Here is a 24,014-nt window from a genome sequence, read left to right as displayed (position 1 = left end):
TACAGCCATGGTGATGCTATGAGGTATTGTCTAGCTTTAATGTCATTCCATCCTTTCCATATGTATGGAAGCAGATTCTGCCTTGGGTACTATACAATCATCATGTGGATGATCAGGCTAATTGAGAAGAAGAAGACATTTCATGCTTCATTTGAACAACCAAATTTACAATACACACTCTCCGCCATAAAAAAACGAACATGTAGAATTGATAATGTAATTGTTGAAGGACAATTCCATCATTCATTCCATGTGCATTTTTTGGCACGAGGGATGCGCAGAACACTTTGTCAGAAAATGAGAAAAATCAAATCATTGGACAACTTCATTATCCACATTATCAATTCTACATGTTCGTTTTTTTATGGCGGAGAGTGTGTATTGTAAATTTGGTTGTTCAAATGAAGCATGAAATGTCTTCCTCTTCTCAATTAGCCTGATGTGTCTTTCATTAGCAGTGTCTTTCATTAGCCATGTTGCAAGTTAATGTGAGGAGAGGAACTCTTTATGTTCAAACTTAAGGAATGGGTTCCTCCACAGCTGCAGACAGAGAAAGACATCATCAAACCACTGGATCAACAAGAGATATCCATATAATTGGACATCCCAAGGTGTGTAGGATTGATCTTGTACAGTAACTGTTGCTCAAGGCACATACATTCGCACTAACCATCCACACAATCAGTTTATAACTGCCCAGAGTAATGAAAATGCATTTCCTGGACCTCGTAGGTTGGATAAGTGTCAACACTGTATCGAAGCATCTCCATGATGCAGAGATCTGTGGTCATCGTCCTGGTCAGTGTCCAAGACTTGCACTGTGACACATCCACAGACACTTGCAGTGGTAGAATCAGCCCATCCAGGCAATGGGCAATAAAATCAGACAATGGGCAATCGTATTAATTGCCGAATCAAAGTTTCTCCTTGAAAGTCACGATGGTCATGCGTGGGCCTCCAGAAGATGCAATGAGCGATATGCCCTGATCTGTGTCCAGGAAGCTTCAAATTTTGGGCGTGGAAATGTCATGACATGGGGTGGTATTTCTGAAACCTTTCACACCGACTTAATCCGTATTCATGGAAACCTGGCAGCAGATCGATACATTAATGAGATCGTACAGCAACATGTGTTGCCGACCATTCAATAACATGGTCCAGGAATCATATTTATGTGTGATAATGCTGCAGCTCACAGGGCCATTCAAACAAGGAACATTCTTGTAAATGGCAACGTTCATGTAATCTCACCAGATTTAAATCCAATCCAATATCTCTGGGATATTATTGATCATCACATATGAACCATTAGTAAGGGAAACATATCAAAATCTGTTAACTAAATTGTTACCAAAAAATTTCTTCACCAATATGTTTGTAAAGGTGTGTAATAACATGTGTTAAAATGTTGAAGGTCAACTCCCGTGGGAAACCCAGAAAAAAAGCTGTTGAATTCGGGTACCGAAAAATTATTTTCGAGAATTTTTATTTTTTTAAATCGGCCCTTAAGTAACTTATGAGGGGTCAAATAAGGGTTTTTCATGATTCTGAGTTGATTGTTAACATTTATATTTCACCACAGACACTCCTTTGTGGAAAAATAATTTCTAAATATATCTCATTTTCTACTTTGCAGGACATGGAGTCTAGCAATATGGATGAAGACGTTACTCCACCTGTGCTCAATTGCTTCATCTGTGCACGCTCGGAAACACCAGCTGAAAGGCTCATACAGGCAACTCCAAAGGGATACTCAACTTTATTGAAACAAGCAGAAACTGTCGAAAATGTTACTGTTGTGGAACGTATGAAGGAGGCTCAAAAGGAAGGAAAACTGAGTGTACCACCAGAAGTGTAAAATGATCTGTACAACAACTTTGTTGCAACCACCAAGAAGTCAGCTCAAGCATCAAAGGCAGAGAAAGAGTCATCAAAGTTGAAGAGAAGACGCACTACTTGTGAGTTCAGTTCATCAACTGGCTGCAGTTCTAGAAGATCACAGTCAGTTGACCTCCTGTATAAGGATGTATGCATTCTTTGCAACCAACCAGCCCAGCTCTACAAAAATAATCCAGCACAAGCTAGAAAGAAATACAGAGTGCCAGATAATTTGACTGCAGATACACTGAAGGCAAGCTTGCTGAAGACAGCACGGAGTCGCGGGGATGACTGGACCACTGAAGTCACTGGACGCCTGGAAGGGATCAACGACTTGGTAGCAGAAGAAACACTGTACCATTTGCGATGCAAACTTATGTTTGCGAGAGGTGACAGTTTGTCCAAGACTGATGAGGAAGGAAAAAGGAAGAGAGGACAGAGGAGTATTGATGAGGAGCGAGAGGCAGTTTTTATTGAATTCTGCGAATGGTTAGACTCAGAATTAGAGCATGGGGTAATGAACATGGACCAAGTCCATGAAAAGCTGCAGGAGTTTGATCAGTCACCAGAGAAGAGCCTTTCTTATTCAAAGCATTGGCTGAAGATAAAACTTCTAGAGAAATACGAAGACACCTTGTATTTCACAACACAGGAAAGAAGGGCAGATGTACTCTGTCTCAAAGATGGCACCGACAATATTCTGCGAGTGCATCATGCTAATCTTGACCATGGAGATGAGAAGACTCAGATCATAAAGACGGCACTCAAGTTCATATCCAATGATATTGCCTTGATTGATTTAGGTCCAAAGTCATACCCCACCACACACAGTATGACTGACATCGATAGTCAGCTGACACTTGTTCCTGCAAGCCTTCAGATGTTCTTGAGACCGATTGTCAAGACAGACGAAAGAGTTGCCGTTTGGGGGCAGAATTTTATAAAGGCCTGTCGACCTCGGTCTGGAGTATTGCCACACCAAATGGGGCTTGCCATACAACTTGATCATAGATTTGGGTCAAAATGGATGCTCAACAAGTTCCACCGGCTGGTATACACTGAGTCTTACACGGAGACACAAAACTACAAATACTGCTTCCTTAATAGTAGGAGTGGAGATGATGTTCCAGATACTTCTGGCACTCTTGACACCATTGTGGAGGAAACCGATGAACAGATCAATGATGAGGTTGCGGTTGATGCTGCGCTTGAGGATCAATCAGTGATGACAGCCAAAGTGCCAGCCAGTGAAAGTGAATTGTCAAGTAATTATCAGGTGGTCTTTATGGAGGTTGGGGAAACAAACAATGCAGTCACTCAGTTTGTTGGAGACAATATAGATTTAAACATTGTCTCTATTCACGGAAACACTCCCTTTCACTCAATGGGTTGGATCGAAGTCACCTCTCCGGCACCACCTTTGCCAGATCCACAGACAACAGCAGCTTTCCCCCGGGTGAAGTTGAAGGCACTCGACAAAGCTAAGATCCTGAGAGGAACTGAAGTAAAGATTATTCCATTTACGAACAGGAAACAGATAGGAACGAACGCGATCATGTTTCTCCCCCTCGCTGAGCTTTCCTCCTCCCTGGCTCATGATCAGCCACTCCTCACTCCAGGTGACACACTCTGGGCAGCAGGGTGGGTGATCAAAGCCAACGATCCTGAGTTCCCACACTCCAACTGGAATGGCTGGATGAAGAGAATCCATGCTAATGATGCAAAGCAGAGCACACAGATCGAGTTCCTCCCAGTTATTGAAGGAGACCCTAATGACCTCAACACCATCTTCACCACTCTGAAAGAGTGCATACGGCGCGCTGGGGTCGCTATAGTGACCTTTGATCTTCCGATTTGGCTGAAGGCTGTGAATATAATAAAGCAGGCAAATCTACCCGTCATTCCAAGGTTGGGTGGTTTTCACCTGCTGAAGTCTTATCTTGGATCAATGGGTAACATCATGGAAGATTCTGGACTACTAGATGTGATCCAGTTGATCTATCCTGGAAGTACGACAGCCAAACTTCTGTCCTACCTGCAGACCCGGGACTGGATCCTTCTACAGAGCATGTCTCTGAACCCCAGTGACTATGGATGGACAATAGGTGTGCATGGGTATGAGCCAGTTCCAACACTGGACCCCACGGCTCCTGAGGAGCTATTGCAGTTCACGAGCTGTAATTGTCATGGAGATTGCAGCAACCGGCGATGCAGCTGCAAGAAGAATGGGGTCACGTGCATCTCGGCCTGTGGAGTCTGTAATGGCATTACCTGCAGAAACTGCAGTCATGATGTTGTTGAGTCTGAAGAAGACATAGACAATGACTGTTGAAACTTCTGACATTGTGAATGAGAAATAACTCTTGAGTATTATATATGTATGTGAAATAAAAGCTACTTTGTGTGTAAATGTAAAAGTGAAAATATAAATGTTAACAATCAACTCAGAATCATGAAAAACCCTTATTTGACCCCTCATAAGTTACTTAAGGGCCGATTAAAAAAAATAAAAATTCTCGAAAATAATTTTTCGGTACCCGAATTCAACAGCTTTTTTTCTGGGTTTCCCACGGGAGTTGAACTTCAACATTTTAACACATGTTATTACACACCTTTACAAACATATTGGTGAAGAAATTTTTTGGTAACAATTTAGTTAACAGATTTGTGAAATATCTCATAAAATGCCCTTACTACATGCCAAGACTGCCATAGACCCTTGAAAAGTTGGAACAGGAGCTGATTTGGGCCTTGAATGCTCAGGCTCAGATTTGAGCATGGCTCCTGGAAGTATTATGATGGATATTTGTGTTCCACAGTGTTCAAGTATATAATTAAATTTAAATAAAAGTTTAAGAGATTTAAAGACATAAATAAATTCATTCCGGGTTTTACTGCCGTTTTACCCAATGTATATTACGTCACCCTATCTAACATGTTACATTATTGCTTCATGTCTGTTATTTTCGTCCTTTTAAATATCCTTAAAGACTAAGTTTCCTGTAATGAATGATGTAAAATTTTGTTTTATTGGCAGACAGGCAGACAGAGTAACAATATTATCTCGCCCCTCTCTGCCCATGTGCGATCAAAACGAATTAAAAGCCAAAGTAATGCAAATCGGCAAAGTTTGTTTTGGGGGTGCTGGGTGTTTTGGGGGGGCTTTTTGAAAAAAAATGATACATTGATCGTCGGAAACGGCATTTTCCACGTTCCTGAAAGTTTCTGCAGTTCCTTGCTTTCTTACCTGGCCCTAAAGTTATCTCATGATGGTGAAAACCCGCCCTCCTTTAAACACTTGGTCAGTCCGTCTTTAATCGGGCCACCAATGATCTATGTCACCTCGTTCAGGATGGTCTTAAGCACTCGACGAGGGATGTTGACTAAACACCTCATGTCGAGCGTGTTAGTGAACTCGTCCAAATAGCACACGTGTATCCTGTACACGTCACACACACACATAATTGACATACACATGAAGAGAAAATTGAATGGTGCGCGCCATTCTGTATCTGCCACTGGACTACATCTTATTATATGTTATTACTGCACATCGGATTTTTATGTGAAAAAATAAAAAAAATTTTTTCACATAAAACGGCTTTTTGTGCACAAAAAAATTATTTTGCTATTTTCGGAGAAAAAAAGAATTTCGCCCTTTTTCGGGAAAAATAAAATAAAATGCCCTTTTTGGTCGAAAATGTCTGGCAACGCTAAAAAAAATTGGGGAATTTTTCGAAATTTTAAACTGCGATCGAAATTTTAAACTGCGATCGAAATTTTTAACTGCGATCGATCTCAAAAACAAAACGTTGCGTCCACTTGCGTGCGTTGCGTCCCCAGCGTGTACAGCAGTGAGGCGGTGTACTACAGTGAGAGAGTGTACACAAAGTGTGAACAAGTCTCCTATCAAGATGAGTGCTGCTCTTCGTGACAAGTGGCTGAAGGAATTCAACGCTGGCGGCGATGGGGCCACCTTCAAGTATGTGTCGAGTGACACGGCTTTCTGTCGAGCTTGTGAAAAGACTTTCCGGGCGAAGCAGAAGTCTGAGCTGGCCCAACATGTCCGAGGAGACCGCCACAAGAGCAATTTGGCCTTGAAGAAGAAGAGGACGGTCACGCAAGCCACCATGGAGGACTTTGGTGGCGGAAAGAGGCACAAGTGCGACGTCGTGGCTCAGGAGCTGTGCCAGGCCATGCTGGCCGCTGGCATCCCATGGTCGAAAATGGAAAACCCTGCCCTCCGGTCGTTCCTGGAGAAGCACATCACTCTCCAGATCCCCGATGAAAGCTGGATTCGAAAGCACTACCTCGACAAGTGCTACGACGAGGCCTTGGCGGGGATCTGTGCCGACCTCGGACAGCAGCCCATCTGGCTGTCCGTCGACGAGACGACCGATTCGGCAGGTCGATATGTGGCCAACATCATCACGGGACGCTTGTCCAAGGAGGGGTACTTTCGTCCCCACCTCGTCCAGTGCATGTTTCTGGAGAAGACCAACTCCGGGGAGATCGTGCGTGCAGTCAATGACACGCTGCGCTATCTTTGGCCTGATTTCAAGCTGGAGTGCCTCAAGGTCCTCGTCAGCGACGCCGCGGCCTATATGATCAAGGCCGGCCATGCCCTGAAGGAACTCTTCCCGGACTTGCTGCATGTGACTTGCATTGCCCACGCGCTCCACCGTGTCTGCGAGACAGTCTGAGAAATGTTCAAGGACGTCAACGACCTGATTGCCACGACGAAGAAGGTGTTCGTCAAAGCCCCGTCGCGTGTTGTCTTTTGGAAGGAGCAGCAGCCCAATCTTTCTCTCCCCCCGGAGCCCATTCTGACTCGGTGGGGGACATGGATCGACGCCGCGGTGTTTTACGCCGAGCACTTTGAGGCCGTCAAGGACATTGTGGACCAGCTGAACGATGACGACGCGATGGCAATCCGGAGTGCCAAGGACCTGTTCGGAAAGGCGGACATCAAGCTCAGTTTGGTCTTCTTAAATGCCCACGTGTCGTTCATCCCGAAGATCCTTAAGCAGCTGGAGGAGGCCGGCATGGAGCTGGCCAAGGCCTTCCAGCTCCTTGATCAGGCCAAGGAGGAGCTCAAAAAGATCTGAGGCTGCCGTAAGGAGATCCTGCTCACCAAGTTCAAGGCGGTGCTGCAGCGCAATCCCGACATTGGTGTGCTGAGGACAGTGGCTTTGATCCTGGATGGAGATCAGCACGGATCTGAGGTTGGTGTGCCGGCTGGAGTCAAGCTTGCTGACATCCCCCTCTTGAGGTACTGCCCCATCGTCAGCGTCGACGTGGAAAGGTCCTTCTCCGTCTACAGAAACGTCCTCACCGACCGCCGACACCGCCTCACCAAGGAGAACATTACCAAGATAATGATTTCAAACACCTACTTTAACCGTTCCTAAAAGGGTCTTGTCAATTTCTTCTAGTCCTCTACTTATCAAACAATGCGGTTGCAATAAAGGTACCTGAACATCATTTTTTTACCTGTTTACTAGCCCAGAGTGCTTAATGTTGTGCAGGAAAAAGCTTACCATTTTTTGTTCTTTTTTTGACTGATTTCTGAAAAACTTGGTAATAATAAAAAATGAATAAAACGGGGGAAAAAAATATTTCGGGATTTTTTCACATAAAAAATAAAAATTCCCGCTTTTCAAAACATAAAAGGCCTATTTTCTTAACATAAAAATCCGTAGTCTAGTTATTACAATAGAGTTATGTATGTATATGTATGGTTTGTATGGTTATGGTTATGTATGCTTGTTTATATGCGACCAAAACGTCTTCTTCTTTGACCAATAAAATTAACACCCAAAACACAGTCCGTGATCTCTTAATTACGTTTGGACTGTTGAGACCACTCAGACCTTTGACGACCCTTTAAGTCCACCAATACCCTTAAAACCACCAAGACCCCTGAAGACCCAAAATACCCTTAAAGACCCAAAAGACCCCAAAGACCCAAAACATCCTAAAGACCCAATTTACCCTTAAAGGCCCTGAGGATCCAAAAGACCCAGAAAGACCCAACACACCCTGAAGACCTGAAACACCCTGAAGACCTGAAACACCCCAAAGACCCAAAATACCCCGAAGACCCAAAATACCCCGAAGACCCAAAACACCCGAAGACGCAAAACACCCCGAAGACGCAAAAACCCAGAAGATCCCGAAGATCCAAAACACCCCAAAGACCCAAAAGACCCCGAAGACCTAAAACACCCCAAAGACCCAAAACACCCTGAAGACCCAAAATACACCGAAAATCCAAAACACCCTGAAGACCCAAAACACCACAAAGACCCAAAACACCTTTAAAATCCCAGAGGATCCAAAAGACCCTGAAGACCCAAAAGACCATGAAGACCCAAAACACCATGAAGACCCAAAACACCATGAAGACCCAAAACACCCTGAAGACCCAAAACACCCCAAAGACCCAAAACATCCCAAAGACCAAAACACCCCAAAGATCCAAAAGACCATTAAATACCCCGAAGAACCAAAATACCCTTAAGACCAAAAATACCCCAAATACCCAAAACAACGTGAAGACCCAAAAGACCCTGAAGACGCTTAAATATCCAGAAGACCCTTAAAGACCCTGAAGACACTTAAAGACTCCGAAGACACAAAATACCAAAAATACCCTTAGAGGCCCAGAGGATCCAAAAAACCCTGAAGACCCAAAATACCCGAAAGACCCAAAACACCCTGAAGACCCAAAACACCCTGAAGACCCAAAACACCCCCAAGACCCAAAATACCCTTAAATAGACTGAATAACCAAAATACCCCAAAGACCCTTAAAGACCAAGGGAACCAAAAGACCCTTAACACCAAAAAGCCCCTGAAGACCTAAAAGACACCAAAGACCCTGAAGACCCAAAACACCCGAAGATGCAAAACACCCTGAAGACGCAAAAACCCAGAAGATCCCGAAGATCCAAAACACCTCAAAGACCCAAAAGACCCCGAAGACCTAAAACACCCCAAAAACCCAAAACACCCTGAAGACCTAAAATACCCCGAAAATACAAAACACCCTGAAGACCCAAAACACCCCAAAGATCCAAAGCACCCCAAAGACCCAAAAGGCCCCAAAGGCCCAAAACACCCTTAAAAGCCCAGAGGATCCAAAAGACCCTGAAGACCCAAAAGACCATGAAGACACAAAAGACCATGAAGACCCAAAACACCATGAAGACCCAAAACACCCTGAAGACCCTTAAATATCCAGAAGACCCTTAAAGACCCTGAAGACCCTTAAAAACTCTGAAGACCCAAAACACCCTGAAGACCCAAAAGACCCCAAAAATAAAAAACACCCTGAAGATCCAAAACACCCCAAAGACCCAAAGCACCCCGAAGACCCAAAAGGCCCAAAACACCCTTAAAAGCCCAGAGGATCCAAAAGACCCTGAAGACCCAAAAGACCATGAAGACCTAAAACACCCCGAAGACCCAAAACACTCCGAAGACCCCAAAGACCAAAAACATCCCAAAGACCAAAACACTCTGAAGATCTAAAAGACCCTTAAATACCCAGAAGAACCAAAATACCCTGAAGACCAAAAAGACCCCAAATACCCAAAACACCATGAAGACACAAACGACCCTGAATACCCTTAAATATCCAGAAGACCCTCAAAGACTCTGAAGACACAAAATACCAAAAACACCCTTAGAGGCCCAGAGGATACAAAAGACCCTGAAGACCCAAAATACCCTGAAGACCGAAAACACCCTGAAGACCCAAAACACCCCCAAGACCCAAAATACCCTTAAATAGCCTGAATAACCAAAATACCCCAAAGACCCTTAAAGACCAGGGGAACCAAAAGACCCTTAACACCAAAAAGCCCCTGAAGACCTAAAAGACACCAAAGACCCAAAATACCCTAAAAAGGCCCAGAGGATCCAAACGACCCTGAATACCCAAATGGCCACAAAGACCCAAAATACCCCAAATATCCCAAAGACACAAAATACCCTGAAGACCCAAAAGTCCCTGAAGACCCAAAAGTCCTTGAAGACCCAAAATACCCTGAATACCCCAAAATGGAACGAACGAACACACACACACACACACACACACACACACACACACACACACACACACACACACACACACACACACACACACACACACACACACACACCAAAAAGACCAAGAAGACCATTAAAGACCACGAAGGCCCATCGGATGCTTTAGACCCTTTAGACCAGCTTGGATACTTGACGATTTAGAGCTTTACACCAATTAGGACCTTTTTTGATTGCAAATAAATTATAAATAAATAATATCACTAATATTACAAATACATTTGTACAACATAGATATGTGTGTATTACGATTGGTGTAAATCATGACAACACAGCAAATCACGTCGAGTCGTTATTATCCTCAGTTAAAACAAGCATTTGTAAAGTTTCTTATTATTTATAGCACTCTCCGGATCATACAAGCAAAGCAAAACATGAGACGAGTCCGCCAATTCTCCTGGTCTGATGATGCAAAACGATGTTTACCCCTTTGAAACGAAGTGTGTGGAGCGCGCCGAGTCACGCTAGTACATACAATATCTTTGTGCTGAAGCTTGTAAGTCCTGTAACCCAGTTTGAATGTAATGCACATTTATGCTTCACCCTTGTGTGCCTCATACGTATTCATGGTCCGGTCCGCCCACGTTTTCCTCATCGCATATTCATGCTCCACTTGTGTTGCGTCATCTCCACGTGGTCTATGCGTCATATCCGCGACATATCCACTGGAGTTGTTGCAGTGACCTCGCTTTGGATGGTGCATTTATGAGTAAAGCACTTTTTTTTTTTCGTCGCACTCAGTGTTTTATAATAGAGCAAAAGTGATTTAAAACTGCTGAATGTTGCTAAGTTGTCTGGAACATTCTTTATTACCGTCACCAGAGGGGAGGGTACTGCATTTGAGATCGTTTATTTGTCTGTCTTGAAGTGTGGTGCTGCGCACACAACTTGCTTGCCAAAGAGGTAGGCCACAACGCGTTTGATAAAACCAAAAGAGTCTTTATTAGGAAAGCTCGAACTGCAGCACTGAGCGGGCTCGAGCTTAGGGCCCGCATCTATGTGCCGAGGCCACGCCTAGTCCCCGGGCGTGGCCGCTCGGTCGAAGGGCGGGGCATGTAGCATCGGTCCCCGCCTGGGCGCTCGCACCACCCACCGGTGCGCGGAATTATTACCCCTTGTGCCCGCCACACGCGCCCCCCCAGAATTCCCGCGCACCTGAAGGGTGAATTTGCGGGGAAGCCGGATGACCCGGCCGAAACGCCCCCTGGCGATGGGTGCAGGGCTGGGGGGTAGCGGGCCAGCGGGGCTGGGGGGTGCCAGGGGTCCGACCGCCGGGGGGCGGCCTCGACGCGGAGGCAGAGCTGCTGGCAGGGGTGCCGGGGGTCCGACCGCCGTGGGGCGGCCCCGACGCGGAGGCAGAGCTGCTGGCGGGGGGTGGTCCTGATCGAGGTGGGCCGGCTTGAGGCGGTCCACGGAAATGCGATCCGGGGCACCGCCGATGTCGACCGTGAAAAATTTGACCCCGGTCTCCAGCACGCGGAAGGGCCCGTCGTACGGGGGCCGTAGCAGTGCTCGGTGGGCGTCGTACCGGATGAACACGTATTTTGCCGTGCGAAGCTCCGGGGCGACGTGGGAAGGCGGGCAACCGTGGTGTGCCGTTGGCACCGGGGCAAACCTCCGGGCGGTCTCCTGAAGGGCGGAGCGCTGTTGCGCCGCGGACCAAGGAGCCATGGAGTCGGGGATAAATTCACCCGGTACCCGCAGTGGTTGCCCGAAGACCAGCTCCGCCGAGGACGCGCGATGGAGCTTCATGGAGCGATGAAAGCGCTCGCACAGGCCATTGGCCTGTGGGTGGTAGGCCGTGGTGTGGTGTAGCTTCACCCCGAGCCCTTGCGCCACCGCGGCCCAGAGCTCCGAGGTGAACTGGGGGCCGCGGTCAGACGAGATGTCCGAGGGGGCACCGAACCGGGAAACCCAAGTGGCGATAAAGGCTTGCGCCACCTCAGCCGCAGACGTCGCCGCCAATGGGATGGCCTCCAGCCATCGTGTGGTGCGGTCGACCATGGTGAGGAGGTGGGTGAACCCTCGCGAGGGGGGCAGAGGTCCCACCAAGTCGACGTGCACATGGTCGAACCGCCGCTCGGGCACCGTAAACGGGGCCAACGGTGCCTGGGTGTGGCGGTGGACCTTTGCGCGCTGGCACGCGTGGCACGTCCTGGCCCAGTCATGGACGTCCTTCCTGAGGCCATGCCAGACGAACTTCACCCCGACGAGTTTCTGGGATGCCCTCGTGCCAGGGTGGGACAGGTCGTGGATGGCGTTGAACACTGGGCGCTGCCAGCCAGCGGGCACGATGGGGCGAGGCCGGCCGAGGGAGACGTCGCATAGGAGGGCCGTGCCCGCGGCGTCGGACGGCACCTCGGTGATGCGGAGGCCCGTGACGGTGGTCCGCGAGGCCTGGACGCCGGGGTCGGCGGTCTGGGCCTCCGCCATTCGTGCATAGTCGACCCCGAGGTGGACCGCGTGCACGACGGACCGGGAAAGGCAATCCGCCACCGGGTTGTCCTTACCCGCCACGTGACGGATGTCCGTCATGTACTCGGACACGGCAGAGAGGTGGCGCTGCTGCCGTGCCGACCACGGCTCGGCGACCTTGGCCATCGCGAACACAAGGGGCTTGTGGTCAATGAAGGCCGTGAACGGGCGGCCCTCCAGCAGATGGCGGACGTGTCGGACCGCCAGGTGGAGCCCGAGCAACTCGCGGTCAAAGGTGCTGTACCGGCGTTCGTGCGGGCGAAGCTGCCGGCTGAAAAACGCCAGCGGTTGCCAAGCACCACGCACCCATTGCTCATGCACCGCGCCCACCGTGTAGTCCGACGCGTCGGTGGTGAGGGCGATCGGTGCATCGGGCGCTGGGTGCGCTAGCATGGTGGCGTCGGCCAGAGCCAGCTTTGCGCCCGCGAACGCCGCGGCCATCGGCTCCGACCATGCGATGTCACCTTTGCCCGGCTTGCCCCGAAGGGCCTCGTGCAAGGGGCGGAGGAGCTGGGCGACGTGGGGCACGAAGCGGTGGTAAAAGTTTACCATGCCCACGAACTCCTGGAGCCTCTTGATCATGCGGGGCCGCGGGAAATCCTTGACCGCCTCCACCTTGGCCGGTAAAGGGATGGCCCCGTGCTCGGTGATGCGGTGCCCCAAGAAGTCGATGGTGGCGACGCCGAAATGGCACTCGGCGGGGTTGATGATTAGACCATGCTGGCCCAGGTATTCGAAAAGCGTGCGGAGGTGGAGCAGGTGCTCCTCCCGGGACGCGCTCGCGACTAGGATGTCGTCCAGGTCAACAAACAGGAAAGGTAAGTCACGCAAGACGCTATCCATGAGCCGCTGGAACGCCTGAGCCGCATTCTTCAACCCGAAGGGCATCCTGAGGAATTTGAAGAAGCCGAAAGGGGTGATGACGGCCGTCTTCGGGACGTCGTCCGGTTGGACGGGGACCTGATGGTAACCCCGGATGAGGTCCACCTTAGAAAACACGGTCGTGTTGGCCAACCGGGCAGAAAAGTCCTGAATGTGTGGGACCGGGTAGCAGTCGGGGGTGGTGGCATCGTTGAGCCGGCGGTAGTCCCCGCACGGCCGCCATCCCCCGCCGGGCTTCGGCACGATGTGCAGCAGAGAAGCCCAAGCGCTGTTGGAGCGCCGCACGATCCCCAGCCGCTCCAGCGTGGCGAACTCCGCTTTCGCCACCGCGAGCTTCGTGGGCTCGAGTCGGCGTGCCCGGGCATAGACCGGCGGACCGACCGTGGGGATGTGGTGCTCCACCCCGTGTTTAACGGCCACCGCTGAGAAGGTGGGCCGCGTGAGGGCCGGGAAACTGGCGAGGAGGCGGGTAAAGTCGTCCGCTGCCGGAAGCGTGCAAACTAAACTCGCCGGGACGGAACCCTCCAGCAAGCCGCTTGGCAAGCCGCTCGGTGAGCCACTCAGTGAGCCGCTCAACGAGCCGCTCAGCGAACAAGCAAGTGAGCTAAAGGTTTCGGCCTGGACGAGCCGTTTGCGCTTCACGTCGACCAACAACCCATTCGCACATAGGAAGTCCGCACCAAGCAATGCCATTGGCACGCTGGCGGTCACGAACGACCATTGAAAGCGCTGCCCTCCAAACCGCAGGGAGAGGCAGCGCTTCCCGAATGTGCGGATGGGTGTACCGTTGGCGGCGGCCCGTGGTTCGCTTGTCGGACGTGGAGGCGGGGATGACGCTTACCTGCGCTCCTGTATCGCAGAGGAAACGGCGCCCGGACAAGGTGTCCGTAATGAATAGGAGGCTGCCGGAATGGCCGACGCTCAGGGCCGCGAATGAGCGCCGGCCTGGTCGTTTCTCGGCGGCGGCGGTGGTGGTGGTGGTGGTGGGCGCGGCAGCGGCCATGAGGGACGCTGTAGCATCTGCCTCGGGATCCACGATGGCCGCACCGTAACTAGACCACGTGTCGCAAGCCGCGAAGAACTTGTCGGCCTCTACAGCCAGGGCGCGGGGTTCCCTTATTTTGGAACCGGCCAGCGCAAGGCGTACCTGTAGAGGTAGCTGGCGTAGGAAAAGCGCCCGGAATAAGAAATCTGGGGCTTGGTCACCCAGCAGCGACAGCATATAATCCATCCGCACGGATGGTCGTGTGTTGCCGAGTTCGGGAAGGTCCAGGAGGCGGTCAGCCCGTTCGATCTCCGTGAGGCCGAACGTGGCGATGAGGAGACGTTTGAGCACCCCGTACTTGTGGTCGACCGGCGGGTGCCGCAGGATGGACACGACTCGGGCGGCAGTGCCGGCCCGAGGGCGGCGACCACGTGGTAGTAACGGGTCTCGTCCGCCGTTATGCCTCGAAGCTGAAATTGCGCTTCGGCCTGCACGAACCACACATCGGCCTTGGGAGTTTTACCGCGACGGCGTTGTTGGCCATGGCGCGTTCGGTGGTCAGCAACGGCTGAACTAATCGGGGTCACCAGTGAAGTGTGGTGCTGCGCACACAACTTGCTTGCCAAAGAGGTAGGCCACAACGCGTTTGATAAAACCAAAAGAGTCTTTATTACGAAAGCTCGAACTGCAGCACTGAGAGGGCTCGAGCTTAGAGCCCGCATATATGTGCCGAGGCCACGCCTAGTCCCCGGGCGTGGCAGCTCGGTCGAAGGGCGGGGCATGTACCATCGGTCCCCGCCTGGGCGCTTGCGCCACCCACTGGTGCGCGGAATTATGACCCCTTGTCCCCGCCACAGTCTGTTTGTTTGTTTTTCCACACAGAATAAATATGATTTTCTCTGCAACGCTTGGTCCGATTGACAGGAAATTTTCACTATTGGTGCACCTCCTCCCGTATAAATTTGTAATCATAATAAATTAGGACGTCATATGTCACTTGGTATGGGCACCATCTTCAAAAAAACTAAATTTTTTGCACCTCTATCTCCAAAAGTGCTGAATAGAAAAAAATGAGACATGGCTCATTGTAAAGAACTCTCCATGTGGAATAAAATATGTTATTGATGATGTCATCGGTGCCTCCATTATGACGTCATAATTCGACAAGTACAAAACTTCATCCGATCAAGATGAAATTTTTTGAGCGTCATGTAGGCATAAATTGGTGGAGGGAAAAAAATGATGACGTCATCGGTCACGTGGTTCGGCCGCCATATTGGAAACACCGAAATAATTTGCACCTCTATATCTCTGAAAGCGCTGCACAGAAAAAATTGAGACATGGCTCATTGTAAAGAACTCTCCATGTGGAATAACATATGTTAATGATGATGTCATAGATGCCTCCATTATGACGTCATAATTCGACAAGTATAAAACTTAATCCGATCAAGATGAAATTTCTTGAGCATCATCTCAGGATAAATTGGTGGAGAGGAAAAAATAATGATGACGTCATCGGACACGTGGTTCGGCCGCCACAAAAGCCTTAAAAACCACTGAAAACACGTCCTGGCGAGGGTCTGCAATCTCCGATTGCTCTTTCTAGTTTAAAATAATGTGACAGCACAAGGGCTGTTCCAGGATAATCATAGCTTATAATTTATCGTCAAATATCCGAGGGGGGTGGGGTGTTTTACACCCCCTGCTCCCCCCACCCCCTGTATCCACCAGTGCATGTCTTACTGATGTGTCGACCTGGTACGTACCATCAATATGTGGCAAGCTCACTGTAAGCTGTATAAGATTGGGTAAGTCAGGATCTTCAGGTCCGGTGTAGTGAAGCTTGGTTGAGAAGGGCTCAGCTCCTATTGCTCCTGGAGTCTGAGGATGGCAAAGTCCTGCGGCACATGTGTCGGCAACATTATCTTCCCTATTACTATGAAATACTCCCTATATTTTGCATTCATAGTTGTTTTTGACATGGTAATAACGTATGCAACCTGAGGAGCTTCACACAAAAGGTAATTAGTTATATTTCTATCTCAATGTGTCCTCAAACTTTCTCTACAACTCCAATGCCATCAACAGGCTTAACTGATCAATGGCAGACATAGAAACAGTATGGCTTGTTCACTTACCATCAGTCCGGCTTATGACCACAACATCACTGAGCAGTTCCAGGCCTCTGTAGCCAGACACTGAGGTAGCACGCGCTGCACATTTCACCCGTGACCCCGATCGAAAGTAGACAGAATCAAGAGTCATGACTTTAGTGGAGGCAAAAAATGTTGCAGAATCAAGTTCCTGCAGCGGAGCTGCAACACCGTCGGTCCCAGTCGGTGTACCCACAAACCAGCGAAAGGTGCTCAGCGAATCATTTATGCCCTCCCTTGCACAAATCCAACCAGTTTGGTCAAACTGTGGGTGCTTCCGGTTGCACACCTACACAAAGGAAGTGGATGGTGTTTCAAGTTGCAGGGGTTAGATATTATGTAAGTTTTTTTTACAATATTGATATATTTTTGTGTAATATGTAGGCATATAATTAATTGTTGTTTGCCTTATGAAATTATAGCATACTCTTTTCTTATCTGTTTGCATGGATTTTTTACATGCTGAAAGTAAATTAGTGGTTAACTGAACTTCTAGAGGAATATGTATTCTTTACGACAAGAGAGGCTCGACCAGTTTTCTCCAGAGGATATTGCAGAGTTGATTGAGCCAAACAATCCTGGTGGTGTTGGCTTACAATTACAATCAATTACAATTACATGCAGCAAAACTTGGCTGGCTTGAGATCTTAGGCCACTGTCGTGTCATTAGGCTTAGGAGTCTTAGGCTTAGGAGGCTTAGGAGTTTGAGCCACTGTCGTGTCATTGAAATAACACCAGGTTGAAATACTTGACTTGATACAAATTAAACATTAATTTGAAAATGCTAATGTTGAAATACTAATTAAATCAAATACATCATTGAAATACTTGACTCAGCCTGTCATCCTTCCGAGATCGGCGAAATGAGTACCGGATTACTGGTAATAGGAGACATAGCATCAGCGGCACAGCTGTGCCTCTAGAAAATGATGTAGCCAAGCAGCCGCAGGCTGCATTCGAACCACCACCACCTGCAGCAGTGACTATATATTGTGCTGATCTCGGGTATGTAAATATTTTACAGTAGAGATCTGGTATTTTCTAGTCTTAATTTGAAGTACATACACACACACACACACACACACACACACACACACACACACACACACACACACACACACACACACACACACACACACACACACACACACACATACACACACACACACACACACACACACACACACAGACACACACACACACAGACACACGATACAATCACGTCTCTCACCTATAATTGGAGGGAATAACCAATCAGTTCTCACCTAATTAATCAATTACAACAGGTGGCTAGGATTTAAATAAATTAACCCTCATGCTCTCCCAGCCAAAGAAAGCTGCAGAAAACAACCAAGAAAAGCTACACAAGGTAAGCCCTTTGCTGTTTCAAACCCTACCCGGGTTCCTCTCCAGCTGCACACATTCACAAGTAGCACATGCATGTGAATCGAAATGTTGCATGCCTCTTTCACCCGCCAGACAAGGCGGAGCAGGAGCAAATTCCAGGCAAATGTGAAAGCGAAGTCCAAGCTCCATCCTTCTCCTTAGCAAGATGGTAGGATCACTTAATTATTTCACACCAGTATTATAGATGCGTGAGTTTACTCGCCATGGGTCATGCACCCTTATATTGCCATATGTACAATGATCATGGAAATGGCCACTTCATAATGCTATCCCCACTCAGGCATACAGTTATACAATTTATGTGTGCACAGATTGTTCATACACTGTGATTGGCATAATGAGTGTATCTGTGTCTATTGAATACATGGTTATTGCCAGTCATGGTTATTTCTTAATACTTAATTTTTACAAATTAAATAATTGTTAATTATTCATCTATCTATAATTCCAGCAATCTCTGTGTGTGTGTGTGTGTGTGTGTGTATGTGTGTATGTCTGTGTGTTTGTCTGTGACCGCTGTTTCTCGACAACCACGGGTCCGATATACTTGAAACTTGCCAGGTATATTGCTGGGGACCTGAGGATGTGCCTTTTCAAGGTTTCATATTAATCGGACAAGTAGTTACCGAGCTATGGCGATTTCTTTACCAAACTCCGCAAGCCGTTCGCTTTGGACCAAACCATTTCATGTAAATAGAGGGGGGGGGATTGTCACCGTACTCGCAAGCCGTTCGCTTTGGACCAAACCATTTCATGTAAATAGAGGGGGGGGATTGTCACCGTACTCGCAAGCCGTTCGCTTTGGACCAAACCATTTCATGTAAATAGAGGGGGGGGGATATAATTTTCGATATATATATAGTACGGGCATGCCCTAGTTTAATTAATTGAGGTTAAACATTCCATACTACCTCTAGGGTAGGTGAACAGCTTGTTACCAAGAAAAATATTTGGCGTCAGGTTTTGCCCGATATTATAAGTTATTTAAATAATTGTGGTGTACATTTAACCGAACTCACTGTGATGCAGACTAATGGGTATCCAGCCGAAGGATTGGGCCTCTCAGAAGCATGCGCTGCATTGTCATACAGCAGGAGTGAGACAACAAGTGGAATAGATGGAAAGGTGACGTCTGCGATTCCATCTCTCTCCTCAATATACACCATAATCTTGGTTATCTATGGGATTAATTCATGAATCATTCAAACTTTATTATTATTTTTTTTTTTATCACTGGCATTAAAAGCTGTATAGGCATGTGTGATCATTGGAAACTCTTCCAATTAATGCTTCTAATGTCTAATCGATTGTACATTAAAAAAAAAACAGTTATCTAATATACTCATCTATCATCATAAAAGATTTCAAGTCCAACTGTTCCATTCCATCCATCATACTTAAATGTTCATTTAACATAATGGTAGGTAGTGTGTGGTAGCTTAGGTGACTCATTTGAAGGACCGGTGTTCTTGTGTGAAAATGGACCTCTGTGTCTGCAATCATGTTTTCATCTGCCTGGAGGACCAGCATGAGTGATTCACGCATTTCCCTCTCGCTGTCATGCAGGATATGCAAGGTGACCGTTCGCTCACGCACCCCAGGTCCAAACTCAAGGTCTAAGCAGAAAACATGCATCAGGTGATATTAAAGTTAGGAAAACAGAAAAATGAGTTTTTATTCTCGTATTTATTAACCAAACATGAGAAAATGTTCGTTGGACCCATACCGCACCCTAACCCCAGGACTCCCTTATGCTCAGTGACGAACAGGATTCTTTTTCATTTTAGGATGAAGATTCATGAGCGGACATGATTCAAGAGAAACAATGTTTTGGTCTTTTTAATGGTGAAGGTGCTTCAATATTTGGCTATGTCCGTCTGTAAAAAAAATAATGAAGAAGAACCTTTCTAATCCACCGTGTTTAATTCTAAAGGGTTCTCACGAGAAATTATACAAGGTTCTAAAAGGTACTTCCAATGGGTTTTAAAGGGTAATTATAATGGGTTCTAAAGGGTAATTATAGTGGGTTCTAATGTGCAATTCTAAAGGTTAATTGTAATGGGTTCTAAAGGGTAATGCTAGTGGGTTCTAATGGGTTCTAAAGGGTAATTCTAAAGGTTCATTGTTATGGGTTCTAAAGAGTAATTGTAGTGGATTCTAAAGGGTAATTCTAAAGGTTAATTGTAATAGGTTCTAGAGGGTAATTCTAGTGGGTTCTAATGGGTTCTAAAGGGTAATTCTAGTGGGTTCCAAAGGGTAATTCTAAAGGTGAATTCTAAAGGTTAATTGTAATGGGTTCTAAAGGGTAATTCTAATGGGTTCTAAAGGGTAATTCTAATGGGTTTTAAAGAGAAATTCTTGTGGGTTCTAAAAGGTAATTCTAAAGGTTCATTGTAATGGGTTCTAAACAGTAATTCTAGTGGATTCCAAAGGTGAATTCTAAAGGTTAATTGTAATAGGTTCTAAAGGGTAATTCTAAAGGTTGATTCTGAAGCATTCTAAAAAGTAATTCTGGAGGGTTCTAAAAGGTGATTCTAGATGGTTCCAAAAGGTATATCTAAGGGGTTCTAAAGGGTAGTTCTAAAGGATAATTGTAATGGGTTCTAAAGGATAATTCTAATGGGTTCTAAATGGTAATTCTAATGGGTTTCTAAAGGTTAATTATAATGAGTTCTAATGGGTTCCAAAGGGTAATTCTAATTGGTTATGAAGGGTAATTCTAAAGGGTTCTAAAGGCTAATTCGAGAGAGTTCTAAAGGTTTATATAGTGTAATTCTAAAAGCTTCTAAAGGGTATTTCTAAAGGGTTTCGTTCATTTTTAGGCTTTGCCTATTTCATATTGAAATGCCAAACTGAACCACTTCCTTTGGATACGGGTTTGATTTTTTTTTTTTTTCAAAATAAGAGGTCAATATTCCTTCAATGGAATAGTAACGGTGTATAGGGTTGAATGACTAGACAGTGCAAGACTGGATGTGATGGGACAAAAACAAAATGAAGGTAAAGGTTAAAAGACCACACGTGTGTTGCGCACACCGGGCATGGTTCAGAAAGAAAGCCTGAACAACATATGGAAAACAAAAATTAAATTAGGTGAGAGTGAATGTCAGGACAAAAAAGGAGGTGATAAATGTTTTCCACAAAACAGAAGAAGCTGTATACTTGCATAAATAGGGTGGCGGTGGCCTATTAGTATTCCTTTCGGAACTGCGAGTTCACAATATGGGCAGCTCGTGTTCAGTTCCAATAAACCATGTGCAGTTGACCATTGTATGTACTGATGTTCTTGTGATTAATGTAAAGGTACACTGATGTTTATTGTCTTTTTCCTGCTTGAGATTTACATGCAAGCTCCATCATGAGTCTTAGATCACTTTAGATAAAGATATATTGAGGCTTCTTTTGTTTGGTACAATGAGAGGGAGACCGGTTATTTATCGTGGATGTACAAGGAGATTGGAGAGTCAGATTAATGGACGAAACAAAACCCTTAGACTAAACACGAGACAGAATGGAATCGTTGGCACGGAATCACACACTTGAACACATACAAAGATAAACCCAGGATAAAGAATGGCAGACACAACAACAGATACTAAAACAAGGGGCAAGCCAGTGTATCTTTTGGTACTTATCGAGTTGTACTTCTTCGTTGATCTGCAATCGGCAGACAAGTTAAACAATGGATTTAGCAACTGTAGAAACGATTGAAGTATATCAACCGCCACAGGAAGTGAGGTGCGGCTTACGTTTTGAGCTTCCGCCCTTGGTCAGATAGTCTTTTGCAACTGTCGTGAACTAAACATTTGTCGAGTAACTGGTTTTACAAATGTATTCTTTCTTTCCTATGCACAATCAAACCAAGCACATGACATAATGATTGCCACATCACAAGGTCCCATGTTTTGTTTTTATGCCATGAGACAGTCTACCATAAGGCAGACTATCCGCCATGATCTTTCTTGGGAAAATCACATTTCCAAGCTGGCCTCCAAAGCCAGTCGCCGACTGGGCATCCTCCGTCGTGCGAAGTCCTTCCTCGGCATACCTGAGCTCCTCACCACATACAAGGCTTTCATCCGCAGCTCAATGGAGTACTGTTCTCCCCTCTGGGCTGGTGCTCCTGCCTCACACCTAGCTCGGCTTCACGCTGTTGAATCCAAAGCATTCAGAATCATTGGAATCTCCCGTGATGAAGCTATTAGTCCTTGAGCCAACCGGCCATATTTTGAAGTGAATGCTCCGGCGGGGGGAGTAATTCTCATTATGATTTTCCATTAGACCAATGTCTCAAGTGTCAGAAAAGGTGTGATGGACATCTGAGAACGGTAGCTTAGTGCCCGGATGGACGCCATCTTTGAAACCACCCAGCTCGAAAATGCCCATTTGGTGGGGTACATTGTTGCACGTGTATCTGGACTTCTATACTAGCTATCGATGTGCGGTTGACGACTAAATATACGTCCGATGTGTACCGTCTAAATAAAAAATAATATGAAGCATTTTGTTTTAGATTAATTATTATAAAAATCAATTATCGAAAAAAAATCATATATTTTTCAATATTTTATTATTAGACTTGTACTTTTTTTAGTGAAACAACACTGGTATGATTTTCCAAATTACGCATTGTGCTACACCGTTTATCTGTCTATAAAAATAACTCAAAAACTAAAACATATCATCCACCACGAGTGTACACAAAAAATATATGAAAAGGCATGCACTTTCCACAAACCGAAACTATGTCAGTTGGAATTTCCCGCCGATAATCAACCCACAGAACCCAGTGCCGAAAGTGACGTCAGTCTATTCTATATCTATATTCTATATTCTATATCTCAGTCTGAGATTTGTTGCGGTGACCTGATTAATTTCTGAGGGGCGGGGGGGGGGGGGGGGGGGGTGGGTGGCTTAAGAACTAAAAGTGAACATGTTAGATGGCGCCACATACAACTCTATTATAGAGTTGTATTGTGGCGCCATCTAACATGTTCACTGACTTGGATGAGTATGTCTATGTAAGCTGGCGAGCTTTTCGGATATCGGAGTAATCTAACGTCAGTCTTTTTGTTCTTTCAGCTGAGATGGCCGGTGTCGAGGCGAAACGGGCGAAGATTGAACCTGAGTCCGGAACGTGCATCCTGTGCAGCAAGAAGTCGCCACTCTCTGAACTAAGCAAGGCAGCGGGCAACAGTTCTTGGAAGACATTGTGTGACGCAGCCGCAGTTAGAAACTTTTATCCAATTCTAAAGCTAGTCCAAGAAGGCGCAGTTGAACTTCCTAATATTCCAATATTATACCATAGGGCTTGTAGATCAGACTTCACTCACAAAAACCACCTAGCTACTTTGACCAATGCAGCTAGAAGTTCTTCAGTTGATACTGGCGATGCGGTGCGACGGCGATCATCACGGGAAGAGACAGGATCAACTTCAACGGTCTACGATGATAAATGCATTTTTTGCCAGCGTGCTTCAAAATTCATAAAAGGCAGTCGTACCCGTGAAACAGTTGTCTTGGCTGTTGAACTTCGAGCAGATAAGACAATAAGAGATGCTGCGACAGCTCGCAATGATGAGAGAGTTTTGGCATTGACTACACGAGATATGGTTGCAGCTGAGGCTCACTACCACTTCTCCTGCTATAGAAACTACACACGGCCCCAAAAACCTCATTGTAGAAACTGACATTGAAGATAATATCGAGAAAAAAGAAATGATACGATGTATATTCAATTTCATTCGCACTGACTTGTTCTTGAACCCGAGGATTGTTCCAATAGTTGATGTTGCAACAGATATCCTGTCTTCAGATACATTTTCAGTTGATGTTCGTGACTCCATCAAGAAGAATCTGCAGCGCACATTACAAAGAGAGTTTGGAGAATCGCTCATCTTCTTCAATGTGAAACACCGTGTATACTTGATGCCCGATAATCTGACAAAGCGAGAGATTGCTGCAGAGTGCGTAAACCTGAAAGCAGAAGTGAAAGCATTTGAACGAACGGACGGTGAAAGTAACATTGTGCGTGCAGCTACTTCACTGCGACACCAGATCAAAGATGCTCATTACAATGAACGTTGGCCGCCTCAGCCAGCATAACTCACTTCAGATTA

General features: G+C 46.6%; 1 protein-coding gene across 1 annotated transcript in view; it reads right to left on the bottom strand.

The window, feature by feature from the left end:
• Window positions 1–24,014, bottom strand: part of LOC137425974 (FRAS1-related extracellular matrix protein 2-like) — a 117,220-nt gene that overhangs the window by 44,452 nt on the left and 48,754 nt on the right. The window contains exons 12-15 of the mRNA XM_068114696.2: window positions 19,381–19,511; window positions 18,915–19,073; window positions 16,474–16,777; window positions 16,102–16,233 (exon numbers count right to left, since the gene is read on the bottom strand). Of these exons, the coding sequence (XP_067970797.2) occupies window positions 16,102–16,233; window positions 16,474–16,777; window positions 18,915–19,073; window positions 19,381–19,511 (726 nt within the window). The remainder of the gene's footprint in view (window positions 1–16,101; window positions 16,234–16,473; window positions 16,778–18,914; window positions 19,074–19,380; window positions 19,512–24,014) is intronic.

The sequence above is a fragment of the Myxine glutinosa genome, chromosome 4 (assembly GCF_964187855.1).
Source record: "Myxine glutinosa chromosome 4, kmMyxGlut1.1, whole genome shotgun sequence".
NCBI classification, from domain to species: Eukaryota; Metazoa; Chordata; class Myxini; order Myxiniformes; family Myxinidae; genus Myxine; species Myxine glutinosa.
This window is presented reverse-complemented; position numbering and strand designations above follow the sequence as displayed.